Here is a 15,998-nt window from a genome sequence, read left to right as displayed (position 1 = left end):
CAACTGTGACTCTGGAAGGGCTCTTACACTGTTGTCCGTTACCACAGGTTTCCTGTTTGCAATAGACCAGTCACAGGTGCTACAAATATACTTCTCAGAAACTATTAATATCTGAGATATGACAGCCTTCAAAATTCTAAACTTTGACACAGATTGTATCTGATGGTAAAAGTCTTAATTTATAAGAAAACGGAATGACACCAAAAAAGTAGCTTAGGCTTCCCCTCTCCCTGGTCTTCAAGACAGCCTTCCCATAAGCTGTCAAAAATGTGCAGAGGAGACTATGAAAGAACAAATTAAAAACCAAAATACCGATGTGCAACATAACTGCCTTAATATTTCTTTATCTGTTTTGTAAAATCCTATAAAAATTAGAGTTCTATTGCTGGCACATCTTGTTTCCTTATCTGATTCTATTACGCCTGCAATTTTATATAACCATGCAACTAAAATTCTAGCCTACATTAGGTTTAGCAGAAGACAAATTCTCTCTTAAAGAGGTATTAGACTTCCCTCTAAACTAGGAGTTCAGGTGTCAGTACTTTCTCTACCATTTTGTGCCATGAGAAGTTTTCTAAAGGTACTGCTGCACACAGTACTCCACACATTACAGATTTCTGGGCTTTGGCAACACCATATGCACATACGTGCATGAAATGAGCTATCCTAAGAGCCATATAGTGCTCTTTACTGTGTTTCTTTAATCACACCTAGCACACAACTCAAGAAGCTCTTAAAACATTGAACTAGCTAATTCAGGTGACAATTATGGCGCTCAGCGCACTGAACTCCTTCTTTGCCTCAAGATTTATAGGTACAGACTATTCCTAATACAATTACATGTACAACATGACAGTTATCACAGTGTATAACATTAATACATTCCAGAAAATTGATCTTTTTGTATTGTTTCCCAAACAGATTTTTGCACTATTGACAAAGATTGTGCTACTATCATTCAGTTAGGATCGGTTCATTAACCAATGTCTCATATTCAGAAGCAAAAATAAAACTTGAAACAATAAAATATAACTACATAAACATACATATTACAGAGCTCAATGATATTTAAGATAAAACAACTTTATTAATAGGTTTTCACATACCTAATTTTGTTTTGATCTCAAAGGAAAAAAAGTATGGATGCCTTTTGTTGAAGTTTATTATTTTTTCTGAACTGCTTTCCCACTGGAGAAAAGATAATCTCTTACAGGATTCTCATTCTTTAAAAATAAAAACTTTTGGTTTCCTTTTTTTTTTAAATTTAGAAAGGCAGGAGTAAATTACATATCAGAGAGCTTTATGATGAACAACTATTTGGGGGAGTCAATGGATGCCACGCTGCCCTCTCTCATCTAGGAAGACTGGCTTCTTAATTTGAGTACTTCAGCCAGATGTCTAAATTTAGGTGCTAACTTAGCAATCCAATTGCTAGCAAATACTTAGTATAGTTCTGTTTGCAAAATACCTTTTTCCTTAGGACAACAAAATTCTTTAAGCGTCTCCTATCCAAAAAAGCTTATCATAGAGGTTTATGCACAATACAACTTCCGAGGGTGAAAACAAACAAAAAAAGCCAATCTGTCCTTAAAAAAAAAGAAAAAAATCTGGAAGATAAATATTAAAACAAGCATTTACTGCTAGAATTTCCAAACAGATGCTAAACTGACAAGCTATTTTCTAAGCCAAAAGAGAGAGTAGCCTATCATAATCTGCCAGATAAATCTTACCTTTCTTTTCATTTGTTGCTTTTGCATCATCATTTTCTTCTAATTTGTCTTCTTCATCTTGCATAAATTTGAATGGTTTGTAGGAAACAATCATTAGACCATCCCCACTCGGCTCTATTGCTGCATAATGGGGGACTGATTTTCCTTGTAAAACTCTCCTTTTAAAGATTTCATATCTATGATCACCTATAAAATAAATAATAAAAAAAAAATCTTAGTGTAATATTTTTCTAGAAGACAAATTATTATATGAGAATCTCATTACAATTAAAAATACTAAGCAGCCCTACCAGTATTACAGTACCATAGTTTAAAAAGAAATTTCTCAGAATTCTGTTTTCCAATGAGTTTGTAAAAAATGTAGACCTTAAAATTAATCTAACGTTGCCCTTTTTTCTTATGATGGCTTTACTGATCACAGCTAGCCCAGCAATTCACAAAACCACTCACAGACTCTCTACAAACAAGTTTTCCAAATACTTTTTGCACTGCTGTAAAAACTTGAGAAGCAATGAAACAGCTAGTGGTAACACTTTATTCATAATGAAAAATGCCCACCTTCCTCAACTTTTGTAAAACACTGCTCTTTAAAAGGGAGGTCCCAGAGGTTAACTACTGGTGTCAAGGACCATGCCACTCCTACTGTGCTCCCAAACACATGAGAACTGATTACTCAAAAGCACCAGTAAGGTGACAGGTTTAGGACCTAAGGTTTAGGTTTGTTCTTTTTCCAGTAGGATCTTACTGCCCACAGAGTCCTCAGTAATTGATCAACTTCTGAGTAATAACAGATTGTACAAATGGATTTTTAGCAAAAAACTAACAACTTGATAAAATTCTCACAAGTGAGAAAGTTATCCATGGGAATTGTTTAGTTTTTCACATTTATGCTTCATCTCTTCATTAAAAGAAATCCCTGTACTTGTAACTACAACTTTACTTGAAAGAAACTGGGAAATCATTAGCAGAGACATTAGACAAGACCAGACTGTGATGGTAAAGATCATCTCTACCATTCTAGTACTCCAAAATGTGTTCCAGTTTGACCTCAACATTAAGCTTAGAGAAACATCAAAGTCATAGGAGAACACAGATAATAATGGATAAGTAGGTATAATTTAGGTCCTCTCAGTTGGTTATCTTGTTTGCTAAGCAAGAAGTGGAGTAAAGAGTAATAACCAGACTATAATGTAAATCTGGTACTTAGTGGTGTTAACTAAAGCCCCCTCCCTTTTCCTAAAAAGTTTGGTCGGGGCAGGGAGGGGGTATTAATTGAAGAGATTCAACCATTCTAGTTAGAGACAGAGCAAGAGATCTACACAATCAGAAGACTCCAGGCAACAGGGTAGCCTTCTTTAAAAATTAACAAATTACCTTGGCTTAGATATATGACCACAAAGAGCATGTCTTTGTTGTAGTGGGAAGTTAGCCACTCATTGAATGAGCTGTTATTTAACTGACCAAATTTAACTGTGCACTGAAACATATCAAATTTGTTTCACATCTCTCTTACAGCATTTGCTCACTTATTAAAAGGCTCTACAATCTCACAACTTGTCATTGTGTGACCAAACCTTTTGTAGAGTATTTTCAGTCCTCAACACTTTTAATTTTTTTAAGTCAGTCTTTATGATCTTTTCGGTAAGTTTATCCTACATGACTTTTCTTACAAAGTAGGTCAGAAGAAAGCTAAGCATGTAAAATTTTCTAAGTCTAATAAAGCAGCATGGTGGTTCTTCATTTCAAGCTTTTACAGTGAAAATTCCTAAAACATCAATTAACTCTCACAGTTGTTGGTGACAAGAGACATAACTATGTTTTAAAGTTTTGCTTTGACGAAGCAAAGATTTTGATAATTTGAGAAATGGCTTGTTGATTAACTACTTATTTTTACTACAATCTGATTTGATAAACTGCTGTCATGGTTTAATCCCAGCCAGCAACTAAACACCACGCAGCCGTTTGCTCACCCCCCTCCTCCAGTAGGATGGAGGAGAGAATCGAGAGGGCACAAGTAAGAAAACTCACTGAGATAAAAACAGTTTAATAACTGAAATAAACCAAAGTAGAACAGTAATAATAACAATGATAAAATGACAATAATAGAGTATACAAAGCAGGTGATGCACAATGCAATTGCTCACTGCCAACCCATGCCTAGCCTGTCCCAAGCTGCCCTCCCCCCTCCCCCAGTTTTTATACTGAGCATGACGTCACATGGTATGGAATACCCCATTGGCCAGCTGGGTCAACCGCCCTGGCAATGCTCCCCCCACATAGCTTCCTGTGCACCTGGCAGAGCATGGGAGGCCGAAAAGTCCCTTGTGCAAGCACCACCCAACAACAACCAAAACATCAATGGGCCATCAACACTCCTCTCATACCAAACCCAAAACACAGCACCCCCTAGCCACCAGAAAGTTAACTCTGTCCCAGCCAAAACCAGGGCAACCGCACCCACAACCCAAGAAAAGTTAAGCATAGCAATTGCCTATTGATGAAAGAGGATGTAAAGTATTTTAATCTTTTATCTTCGAGACTGGTTCATACATCACTCTGATTTGCAAGATGTTTATTTAAAAGAAATCAAAACTTATTTCTCTCTTCTTAATTAAAGTTTGCTTTGAATCTTGTTATTTACATCTCTGCTGACTGTAATTACAAAAATTTGGTCTGTTCCTTGGAAATGCTCGAGAACTGGCAAGATTTTCTGAAAGATTTTTAAATCCACTTTTATGGAAAAAGTTTCATTCCATGAACATTTATTTGAAGTTATAAAAAACACACTGTAAAAAAGAATTTGTTTATGAAAATATACAGTTTGTTAAATATAATAAGAGTTTGCGTTAGTGCTCTCTTTAAGCAATGATCTTCAGTTCTAGGCTGGCAGTATTACTGATTTAATTTTTCTTACAAGATATAACCAGTAATGATCAGAGGTTTCTTTCTCTTGTTGAGCTGGCCACAAAAGGGTAAGGCAATCTCCCGTGGCTTTCTGGCTCTCTTAAAAATATTTCCATCACCCAAGGTTTCGACAGCAGACAATGTGAATAAAGCCACTCATTCTCCTATCCATACCATATACGTAGGAGACCGAGGAACATTTGGATAGTAACATCGCAGTATGCAATCAACTGCTTTAGTTCAAGTAGTTAAAGAACTTGTTTCTATCAGTATCAAAATTATACTTTTGGAAGATAATGAATGAGACCATATCACAGTCTTCCCAAAAAGGTAAGTTAATTTAATCCACACATCTTTAAATCAGACGCTGAAGCATGGAGTCTTATATCCTTTATGGAAATCCTGATATTTAACGTAAGTATATATGGTCATATTGAACAGATAAATTACCCTTTGCCAAACTTTATTAGGATAATACATTAATTAATAGGTATTAATACACTAACTAATATGTTTTTAATGTGTTCGTCTAAAATTAACTGAATAACTTCATAGTCTTTTATTGTAGGAAAACCTGGAATATTCAGTCTTTACTTTCTATGCTACAGTTGTTATATTTATCTCATACTAATTCCAATCCCACGACACTGTTAATTGGAAGCTAAAAAAACAACAAAAAACCCAAAATATAACCAAACAAAAATCTATATCTAGCTGTACAACATTTTGAAAAGTATAACAGACATTAGTTAGAAATAGTTCTATATAACCTCGATTTTATAAGATCAAGCTAAACGGGAATTGCATTTCATAACGTCACAAAGTAAACTCCTATTTTATTTTCTAATTACATTAACCATACACATATAAAATTTTACTTCTTCCTGTCTTCCAAATGTTTGTCAGAATTTAACTCTACAACCAATAACTTGATCTCAAAATGTAAGAAAAAATTATCTATGTAAAATCCAAGCTGAAGTTTTGGGGAAAGGAAATAGCAGAACCTGAGGAACAATCAACTTCTAAGACAAAAGAATAAAAGCATGCTTTTTTTTTTTTAAACATTACTCACCCGTAATATAAATGTAAAACACTTACCCTCTTTGCTTATCTCTGCAATTGTAACCCATTCCAAGGTAATATGAAATCCACTTCCTTTTGTATCCAATTCATCTTTTTCTACCCTAAGCAGCAGCACAGCTACTGAATGCATATCAGATTTTACAAATGAAACACTGTGTGCTATAATAAATGGACTTCCTAGTTCTTCATTAAACACAATCTAGAAGACAAAATTGCAGTAAAAATTCAGTCAGTTAAAACTGGAGTTCTTCTCTTTCTCAGAAAGCAGTGAAAGGCTTCACTGAATGTCAAATCAGTTAAATTTTGCTTCCCACAAACCTCTCTGCCAATATGAATCCATGAATGTCATAAATTTCTGGTTCCTCCCTCCTTGGCTATTAAGCCACTGTTTTGAAATGCTTTTAATTGTTATTGTTTATATTATAAAATCACTGTAAGGGCCCATTACACAAAGCACAAAGATCCACAAAACCGTCTGCAACCTTTTACTACTACAATAAGTAGAGGTACAACAACTGATGAACAGAACAGGATCCATAAACACAGCACATCAACTGGGGAAAATAGTCTCATGCTCAAGATGAAAATGTAGGCATTTCACCAAGGCGCTCACTACTTCTCTACACACCTCAACATCCTGAAAAATCTTTTTAGACCTTGACATGTGCAAACAAGAAGATAAAAAGGTCCAGTGCATTGCTGCCAGTGTTTAATCATCAACCAGTACTGAGGGTTTTTTTTTATTTGGCTACTATCTTTAAAAAGAAATTCAATTTTCCTTCTCTATAAATTTTTATGAAGTGGAGTAAGAAACAAAAACCTATAACTAAATTAAGGAGTATAATATTTATGTTTAGGAGAAGCTAGGGTTAGACATTTTTGAATTTTTATGTATACGGTTTGGAAAAGCCCATCCATATTACTGTCATATTGAAAGGCTGTCGTGGTTTAACCCCAGCCGGCAACTAAGCACCACACAGCTGCTCGCTCACTCCCCCCCAGTGGGATGGGGGAGAGAATTGGAAGAGTAAAAGTGAGAAGACTCATGGGTTGGATAAAGACAGTTTAATAGGTAAAGCAAGCTGCACATGCAAGCAACGCAAAACAAGGAATTCATTCACTCCTTCCCATGGGCAGGCAGGTATTCAGCCATCTCCAGGAAAGCAGGGCTCCACCACACGTAACAGTTAGTTGGGAAAACAAATGCCATCACTCTGAACGTCCCCCCCTTCCTTCTTCTTCCCCCACTTTTATATGCTGAGTGTGACGTCATATGGTATGGAATATCCCTTTGATCAGTTGGGGTCAGCTGTCCCAGCTGTGTCCCCTCCCACTTTCTTGTGCACCCCCAGCCTACTCGCTGGTGGGGTGGTGCAAGAAGCCGAAAAGGCCTTGACTCTATGTAAACACTGCTCAGCAGTAACTAAAACATCCCTGTATTATCAACACTGTTTCCAGCAGAAATCCAAATCATAGCCCCATACTAGCTACTATGAAGAAAATTAACTCTATCCCAGCCAAAACCAGCACAAAGGCTAATAAGTACCACTGCAAACTTGAAATAATTTCATACAGAAGGACTGCACGTCTTGTAGCTTGAGACATGGAGCAGCTGGTACCTATAGCTGGAAGTTTTAATTCTAGAAACTATGTATTTCAGCTTTCCTCAAAAACGTACTCATTCAGCAAAAACCCCATGAAGACAAAACCAAAATGAATCCAAACAGCAGAGAAGAAGAAAAAATAAAACATTCTTTATTTGCTAGAACATTAACATATGAAACTGAAAGAATAAATGACAAGGAATTCAAGCTGCAGTGGCTGAATGAGTCTAGGCTCAATCCAGCTGTTGTTACTGAAACCTGGTAAGGTGTGAGGATTTATGGGGTTGGGATGTTATCATCACTGTAAACCACTGGGTGCTCCAAATACTCAAAAAGTGAATTAAAATGGTGACAGAACCTCAACATATAAATCTCATGTTTTTGTTACACTGACAAGTCCAATGTAACTTATTTATGCATCAACATTCTCACACAGAACAGAATAAAAACCAGTTGGTATTTATTACCAACCATCTAAAGAACAGGATGACCAATTTCCTAGTTACTGAACTCTCAAAAGATGTAGGCGAAGGAGCTAATCAATCTTCCACTTCAGGACATATACCTAAGTTCCTGCCAATACTAAAACTTCCTTGATGGCTTAGGAAACTGCCCTGTAATAAAGAAAATAGACGCAAAATGTGGGAGCTTTATACCAAATTCATCTTTCATGAATAAAGAGAAACCAACCACAGACCACGAGACTCAGTAGCTCAGGTAGAAATGTAACTTAATTATATTTGTTGTGTCCAGGCAGGATAACCAATACCATTATTAGTGCAGTAAGATCACTTCTACATGGATACAAAAATGCTCCTTATCAAGACTCTTTTTAATCACGAGAAACATAAAAATATACTTCAGTTACAACCAAGAATTTTAAGTAAAAATATTAGGCACCAATCATTTTCCAGAGCTAAGTGCACAGTATGAAGATTTTCCCTACCAGAGAGGTGGAAATAATATTGCTTATATTATACCTGCTCTGCAGGTAACCCTCGGGGTTACTTATCAAAGCTTTTTAATCAGCAGTTTTGTTTAAGTTTTATTCTAGTCTTTGTGGATGCATTTTTAAGATGAGGTAAATTAAATGGTGAGTATCTCAAGCACAATTACATCTGCACAGACAAACATCACACAAACCAGAAATCTCCTAACTTAAAAATGAAAGTAGCTTTTAGCTTGGTTGACAATAACTTCAGACCCTTTAAAAAATATATATGTTATTCCACAGGCCAGTTGAAATAGCAAACCATAAAAGATGAGGGGTGGAAATCCTAGACAGATACATATGAATAGGGAAGGGAAAAGGGAAACGTTTTTTAGAAAAAGTTCTGCTAGACGAGCACTTAGCCACCTATTTAGAAACACTCACTTTTACTTAGACAGATTATTCTTCAGTCAAAAGGTTGTTCCCTTTCAAACACTCAGTGATACAGAGTTATGATTTAAAGCTTAATTCTTCACAACATTACATATGTGCAATTCTCGTAAGAAATGCAAGAATAAGAATTATTTGGTAGTTGTACAATTCTTAAATATGTTATTGCACGACTTACCTCCCACTTTTCACATGCACTGTTTCCACGCTTGCCTGATTTAATTAAATACAGTCTTCCTGTACCATCAGAAAGGGTAACCCATGTGGAAGATGAGAAGTGTATTGAGGCACAAAGGCGATTATCATAAGCTGTCAAGTCTGTAGGTAGCCTGAAAACTTCTCTTGGCTTTTGTAGAGCAGTGTCCTGTAAGCAAACAGTCACACACTAAGACTTCATGAAGTATTTATCAATTTCAGTAAATATTACAGACAAATTAAGAATAACAAATCTCAGCAGCAATTCATTAGTTTCTCTGTGCAGTTGAGGATATTTGGAAAAAAGTGGGTAGGAAGCATCATTTCCACACATGTGGAAAAGGTGGTAGAATTTCATCATCGCATTGGTTTCTATTTACTGAAAACATGAGTGTTCTATGATTGATATTTCAGCAATCAGTTCTTCTTCCTTCCATTTTACAGCACTAATTACATTTTGAATTAAAAAAAGGCTTTCCACTTCCCCCCGCCCCTAGAATTCCCATATAATTAATCACTTACCTCAAATAATTCTAGTCCCAGTAAAAATGTGGAGACTTTAAAAGAAATGAAAGCCACAGAATTGTACTCAAACTAGTTCATAAAAAATCACTTCTAAATTAAAAAGAATTTTAGCCTATTCTTTTACACAACTGGTATGCTCAAGGTGATATATCACTTCTCAGCCTTCCTAGAGTGGTTATTTTATTCAGTAAGTTAGAGAAGTAACAATTTTGATTAGCTAGCAATGAAAAGGTGTACTAATTCATATCATATTTGCAAATAACTTTTCCATCACATTATGATTATACTACGCATCAGGATAAATTTATTTAGCATACTGTATCAGTGGCACACTGCAAGCTTTTTTGTTTTTAAGCCAAACTACAAGCATAGATAGTTTTTGAGTATGAATAAACAGAGACACTATAGTGAACAAAGTGCACAGATGATACAATTCTCCAGTGAACAATAAAGATATATGGATTTTTTAAAAATTATACATATCACTAAATTAAAAAACAAAACAAAATGGGAAAATCCAGTATTTCCTGCTATATAAACTCTACACAAATCAGCCTGACTGAATAATATTGCAAAATGAATGTTATATTACCAATTTCATCTATATTTCTAGTAATTGTTCTCAGAACTCCTGCTTTAGTTCAGTGTTGCCTTCTTCATTTCCTGCTAATTCTAACAGAAGAAACTGCTTTGGTGCCATAAATTGGATTTCCAACTGTTGACATTAAGTACAAAGGCACATCTTCCAGGATATCTTTTAGGGATTATCCTTTATCTTGTACTTTCACTTTTACATACAGCCCTTTCTTTGCTGAATAAGGCTTTGTAACTCTCTGCTCTTTATTTGGGTTGCAGAATGCCAGCAATACCACTGCCTGCTTAGGACTATGATTTACCTCCCTTTCGTGAGTTGAAGTAACCTCTGAATATCCAAGAGGCTTGCTAGAAAAAGAACCTGACCAAATCTTTGATTTGAAAAGAACTTGGCATCACAGTTTAAAAAACGGTCAGGACATGCTTTATCAGCAATACAGCTTGATCAGCTACTTACTAAGCAGATCAGGCTGCAGCATTAAGAGCACAAACAAAATATTCTTACAGAAAAACACAGGATGCAGACTGGAGATTCAGCAATATCACAGTCACATCTCTACTTTATAATCTTTCAAATAAATGAAATAGAACTTAATTGCTTGAAGTTTTTCAGCTGAACTAAGTAGTTGCTAAATAAAACGGCCTGGCAGTCTGTCACAAGTGGGGTCCCCCACTTGATACCAGGGCCCCATGCTGTTCAACATTGTCATAAATTACCTGGATGATGGGATTGAAAGCACCCTCACCACATTTGCTGATGACACTAAACTAGGTGATGAGATAGACACATCACAAGGGAGAGCCATCTTGCACAGAGACCCAGATAGCCTGGAAGAGTGGGGTAGCAAGAACATTGTGAAGTTAAACAAAGACAAGTGCAAAGTCCTGCACCTGGGACGGAATAACCAAAGAGCCCAGTACTGGCTAGAATCTATGTGGCATGGGAGAGATTTGCTGAAAGGCACCTGGGGGTCCTGGTGGAAAACAAGCTGAACATGAGTCAGCAGTGCACCGCTGCAACAACAAACGCAAATCGGACCCCGGGCTGCATCTGCAGGAGCATTACTAGCAGATAGAGACATGATCATTCCACTCTACTCATCGCTTGTCAGGCCGCACCTGGAGTGCGCTGTCCAGTTCTGGTCCCCACAACTGAAAAAAGACATGGTCAGACTGGAAAGGGTCCAAAGGAAGACCATGAAGATGATCAAAGGGCTGGAGAACTTGCCCTATGGGGGAAGACTGAAGGAGTTAGGTCTTGTCTCCCTGGAGAAGATTCACACATCACAATATTCCAGTACTTAAAGGACAGCTACAAAGAGGATGGAGGCTCTCTCTTCACAAGAAGTCACATAGAGAAGACAAGGGGCAATGGGTAAAAGTTGCACCAGGAGAGGTTTCATTTCAACATAAGAGAATTTTTATACTGGAACAACCTCCCCAGGGACATGTTAGGGTCCCCATCACTGGAGGTTTTCAAGACGCAATTGGACAGGGTGCTAGATAATCTCATCTAGGTTCCTTTTCCCATGGAAAGTTGGACCATATGATCTTTCGAGGTCCCTTCCAACCTGGGCTGTTCTATGATTCTAAAACAAATGGTGGGCACTAACAATATAATCACAAAAAAAAAAAAATTCACCACCTTGCCCCTTGTATTGATTCACAGACTTCAGGATCTGATGAGGTCTCCAAAAAGGTCCTCCAGTAATAACAAACAAAACCAATTCCTGTTGTTTCTGTTCTGTATCTTAAAGAAACATTTCTCATGAAGTTATGGTCCTTTCCCTTCATCTCTCAGACAGTTTTATATATATCATAAATAAAACAAAACTAAACGCAACAGGTTTCATAGATATTTGACAGGCCAGTGTACCTACACATATTTGAACAAATAAACAATCATCTCTGGAAAAAAAGGTGCCTGACTGGCCTTTACATTTCCCTTTTTAAACCCAATCTATCTTCTTAATCCAACAACAAATAGACTATGTTGAGAAAATAACTAATGGTCATAGACCCAATTAAACTATTTTCGGTTTTATTTTACTAGGCTCATTTACAGTCAGTTGATCTACAATTGTTTTAGAAGCTCCACAAATCAGAAAACTCTGCTTAACAATAAGGAAATTCTTCCCTTGTTACTAAAAATTAGCATTAGTGTCACTAAAATGAAAAGATATTTAAGTAGAAATACATTTTTAAAAACAGAAAAACAGGAATTTGAAAGAAAAACATTACAGGAACAGCTTTGAAGATATTTACAAGTATGTATAAGGAAGCACAAACAAACAGAAGCATTTTTTTGTACTGAAAACTGGGGGAGGAACACGTATTTATTTATTCTGTGCTACACAAAATGCACTCTCTTACTACAGTAAGGGTGGGCATGAGACTAAGAAACAGCAGTGAAAAAGTATCAGATTAAAACAGTGTCTGTTTTAAAACAGATAGTTTTAAACAGATGCTTTTCACAGCAGTGAAAAAGTATCAGATTAAAACAGGCCCTGGAATTTCAGACACATTATGCTATTTTTTAAGCATCTCCTGTCCCTCTATCTTCACTCAAGCAATAGATAGCTTGGGGGGATTGAAATCATCTATATACATATCTACTTCTAGTAAAAGAAACTCGTTCTGATCTATGAAATAAGGCAGTCAAAAATACACATACAAAGCACCATCTTTAAAAGAGTTCTTTGCACTCGTGCACGTGTATGCAATACAGAAAGAGCACATTTGTGCATGCAAAGCATACCATGGCCTTATTTGTTGAGAATCCTGTGTTTAAGGATATTTCAAATCCTTCATATTTTCCAGATGTTATTAAAATCAGATGTGCATTTAGAACATGTTCGAAGGTAAGCAAGATAAATTGGATTTAGGTAAGTACCATTTTAATAAGCAACAGCGAAAAAACCCAGATGACACACAGATAGCCTGCTTGCCTTTTGGGCCTACTTGAATTCGTATCAGAGATTACTGTGTACTACAAAAAGGCACAAGGACTATTATGAAACCTGCAATGGAAAAGATGCAAATTTGATTTTTAATTATTGGAAACATTCAGGGTCACTTTGTAGATTCAGTTGCATCACTATGCCCCTTGAACTATTCCACTAACTTATAACACATTCAGAGGGGAGAATGAAAGAATTAAAAAACAAACAAACAAACAAAAAAAATCCCAAAACAAAACCCCAAACAAACCCACCACTTAAACAAAACAAACAAAAATCCCACAAACACTAGATACAAATAATTTTGGCTTCCTCATCTTTTACTTAATTTTAAGGTTTCACTGAAAGGCAGTATTTTCTACAATAAAAGTGATCCATTGTAACTAGCAAGTTGCGTGACTACTGTGCCTGGCGGGGGGCGGGAATCAAAATCCCACGCATCTTATCATGGAAAGAAGAAACATCAGCCCTGTTAAGAGTGATATACAGGGCTATACTATGTAACATTACAGAAGACCATACTTTTGTCAGCCTTCAAGTGAATCTTAACAGTAAGCTTCAAATAGTTTTGGATGTAATTTTTTTAAAAAAACCAACACTATCAGCTATCAAGCATTTCATCTTCTAAAGCCCACATCAGATTTATTATTACCGAGCAGGAATGTCAGGACTCAATACATCAACTGAAAAAAGTGAAAAATAATCTGCATTACACATTACAAAGCCTCTCAATGGGCAAGAAAGGAAATGCTCTTATTCACAACCTTTCTGTTCACTAATTTAACTTTAGGCTTTTATTAGAACAGTCTCTAATCTCAGTCTGACAATGAAAAGGATGGACTAACTTGAAGCTGAAACAAAACCTGTCCTCAAAACCCTTCTGTGTCAGATTTGCTTTTTGACATACTGTTTCTCTGTTCACCAGCCGGTTAACAGGGGTTAATAATAACTCCCTACTTCAGAAGTATAAGGGATGCTGAGATACTGTAGTCATGTTTTATACTAGTAAGAACTGGCTAAAACAACCATAGTAATTTTAACAGAAGTCAGATTTACTCGCTGTAATTAGGTTTAAATGACAGCAACACAGTTTCTTTAAGAAAAAAATAGACACATTTCTCATCAGACCCAGTTCTTCATCTCCCTTCACTTCTCTACAAAGAGTCTTCCTTTGTGTAACTATTTGTCACTCCTAAGTCTCTCTCTCATCTCTTCCACTGGCCTTTAATTCTAGCTCTGCCCATTTCTATACTTCTTGACAGCATACTCCACTTCCTTTTGGCCTTTGTCATTCTGTCAGTCTATTCCAGATTTCATCTGGGTGCCTTCATTACAACAACCCCTTTCCTTTCAGCAGCTCATTTGCCTCACCTGCTTGATTTTGAGCCTTTTAAGCAGCCAGGTTTCAAATTTGTGTAGAAATTCTGAGCAAACAGTTCCTCCACAGGCAAAGTCAGGCAGACCAAGCCAGGGTATACCCTAGTTGCTCAGGATAAGGAGCCAGTGTGCAGGTAGAAGTAGTAAAATGTAAAATGCAAGTTTAAAAATCTCCTCTGTTCCTGCTCCCCTACACCAGGCTCCACTTAAGTAAGCGTGTCTTACGTTACATAGTTAAGTAATGAAATTTTACTTAGGTTCTTTGGCATGCCTGTAAGATTTATATTTTTTAAGTTGTATTAAGAAATTGTATTGTTCCAAAGTCACAAACAGTTTGTCATATTGTATAAACAAGCGATATTTCATAAGAGATTTAAAATAAGAATGAATTTTCCAAGGAAAAGACAGAGAATGAGAAAAAAAAAAACATACCAAAAGAGAAAGGAAAAAATAAAAGCTTTAAGTTATACGGCAATTTCCACAAAGGAGCCGTAACAAATACAAAACTTTGTTTTTATGAAAAATCAAAATATCTAGGCATTGGACACATCTCTTTGAGCAAAAATGTCCACATCCAGCATTCTGAATAATGAAGAGCCAAGTATTTAAAACCCTGATACAGAAGTCTAAAAGATTTTGTTGTTCTTCACTTTACCTTCTTCCTTATTCTGACTTGTTTCAAACAGAATTCTCACATTGTTTCTGGTGCCACTAACAGTGGTTCTGAATTTAAGTTAACTGAAAGTTATGGAAACAGCATTCCACAGCTAATTCTTACTGGAATTCAGAAAGATGAAAATATAGATGCCATTAAGGATTTTAATTAAGTGTGAGAAAAGTTACAGTTGCCACAATTTCTCAATTCCATTATTTGAATAAAAAAAGAAACAAAGTCGGCTTTGCAAGAAGAGCTGAGGGCCGAGAAATCAAGTCCAAGTGTTTAACTGCTGGAGGAGAAAACTTTGAATTACTTTCCAGCTATATTCCAGTATTACAAACATCAAGCAATTAAAAAAGGTAAGTCAGATGCAAAAAATCCCACAACCCCAAAAAATCCAACTCAGCAATCCTGTCACTACACTACCCATTGGGTCTTTAAAACAAAGTATCGATGCTGGCTTATTGAATGAAAGAAATCCAGTATCTGTAATAGAAGAATGTTAAAGCTTTTATACGGTATTTCCAATCAAGTTAGGGTAACAACTTTCTCAGCCTGAGAAAAAAACACTTGAATACCCATCCATCGACTTAGAAAAACTGCTCATGTTGATCACTCTTCTTTTTCAATTATGTTTGATTTTGAGCAAGTGGCAAGGTATTATCTATGCTTTTTGCCTTCACAGATGACATCTTTTTAAACACCTAAGTTGCAGGGATAATTCATGATTTATGGATAACTAACACATCACCATACTAGAATCAAAGTTGCAACAGAAATAGGAAGCAGAACTAGTAATAATTAAGTATTAAAAAGCCTATGTGTTCTTTCACTTTGGATTTAGGATAAGCATGTTAACCTAAGCATGTTTCATCTTCTGTTTTAAAGACGACTGACATTAATTTTAATTGTGGCTGTTGCTAACTTGTAAGCTATATTTGGCTGAAAACAACATTATTTGTAATATACATTTGACTAATATAGGGC

The 15,998-nt window shown here is 36.1% G+C and overlaps 1 protein-coding gene across 3 annotated transcripts in view; it reads right to left on the bottom strand.

The window, feature by feature from the left end:
- Positions 1–15,998, bottom strand: part of NUDCD1 (NudC domain containing 1) — a 57,683-nt gene that overhangs the window by 29,525 nt on the left and 12,160 nt on the right. For all 3 annotated transcript variants that reach the window (XR_012672274.1, XM_075141262.1, XM_075141263.1), the window contains exons 3-5: positions 8,881–9,066; positions 5,733–5,916; positions 1,731–1,916 (exon numbers count right to left, since the gene is read on the bottom strand). Coding sequence is in view for 2 of the 3 variants with exons in the window: in XM_075141262.1 (XP_074997363.1) it covers positions 1,731–1,916; positions 5,733–5,916; positions 8,881–9,066 (556 nt within the window). In the remaining variant the exon portion in view is untranslated. The remainder of the gene's footprint in view (positions 1–1,730; positions 1,917–5,732; positions 5,917–8,880; positions 9,067–15,998) is intronic.

The sequence above is a fragment of the Calonectris borealis genome, chromosome 2, assembly GCF_964195595.1.
Source record: "Calonectris borealis chromosome 2, bCalBor7.hap1.2, whole genome shotgun sequence".
Taxonomy (NCBI): domain Eukaryota; kingdom Metazoa; phylum Chordata; class Aves; order Procellariiformes; family Procellariidae; genus Calonectris; species Calonectris borealis.
This window is presented reverse-complemented; position numbering and strand designations above follow the sequence as displayed.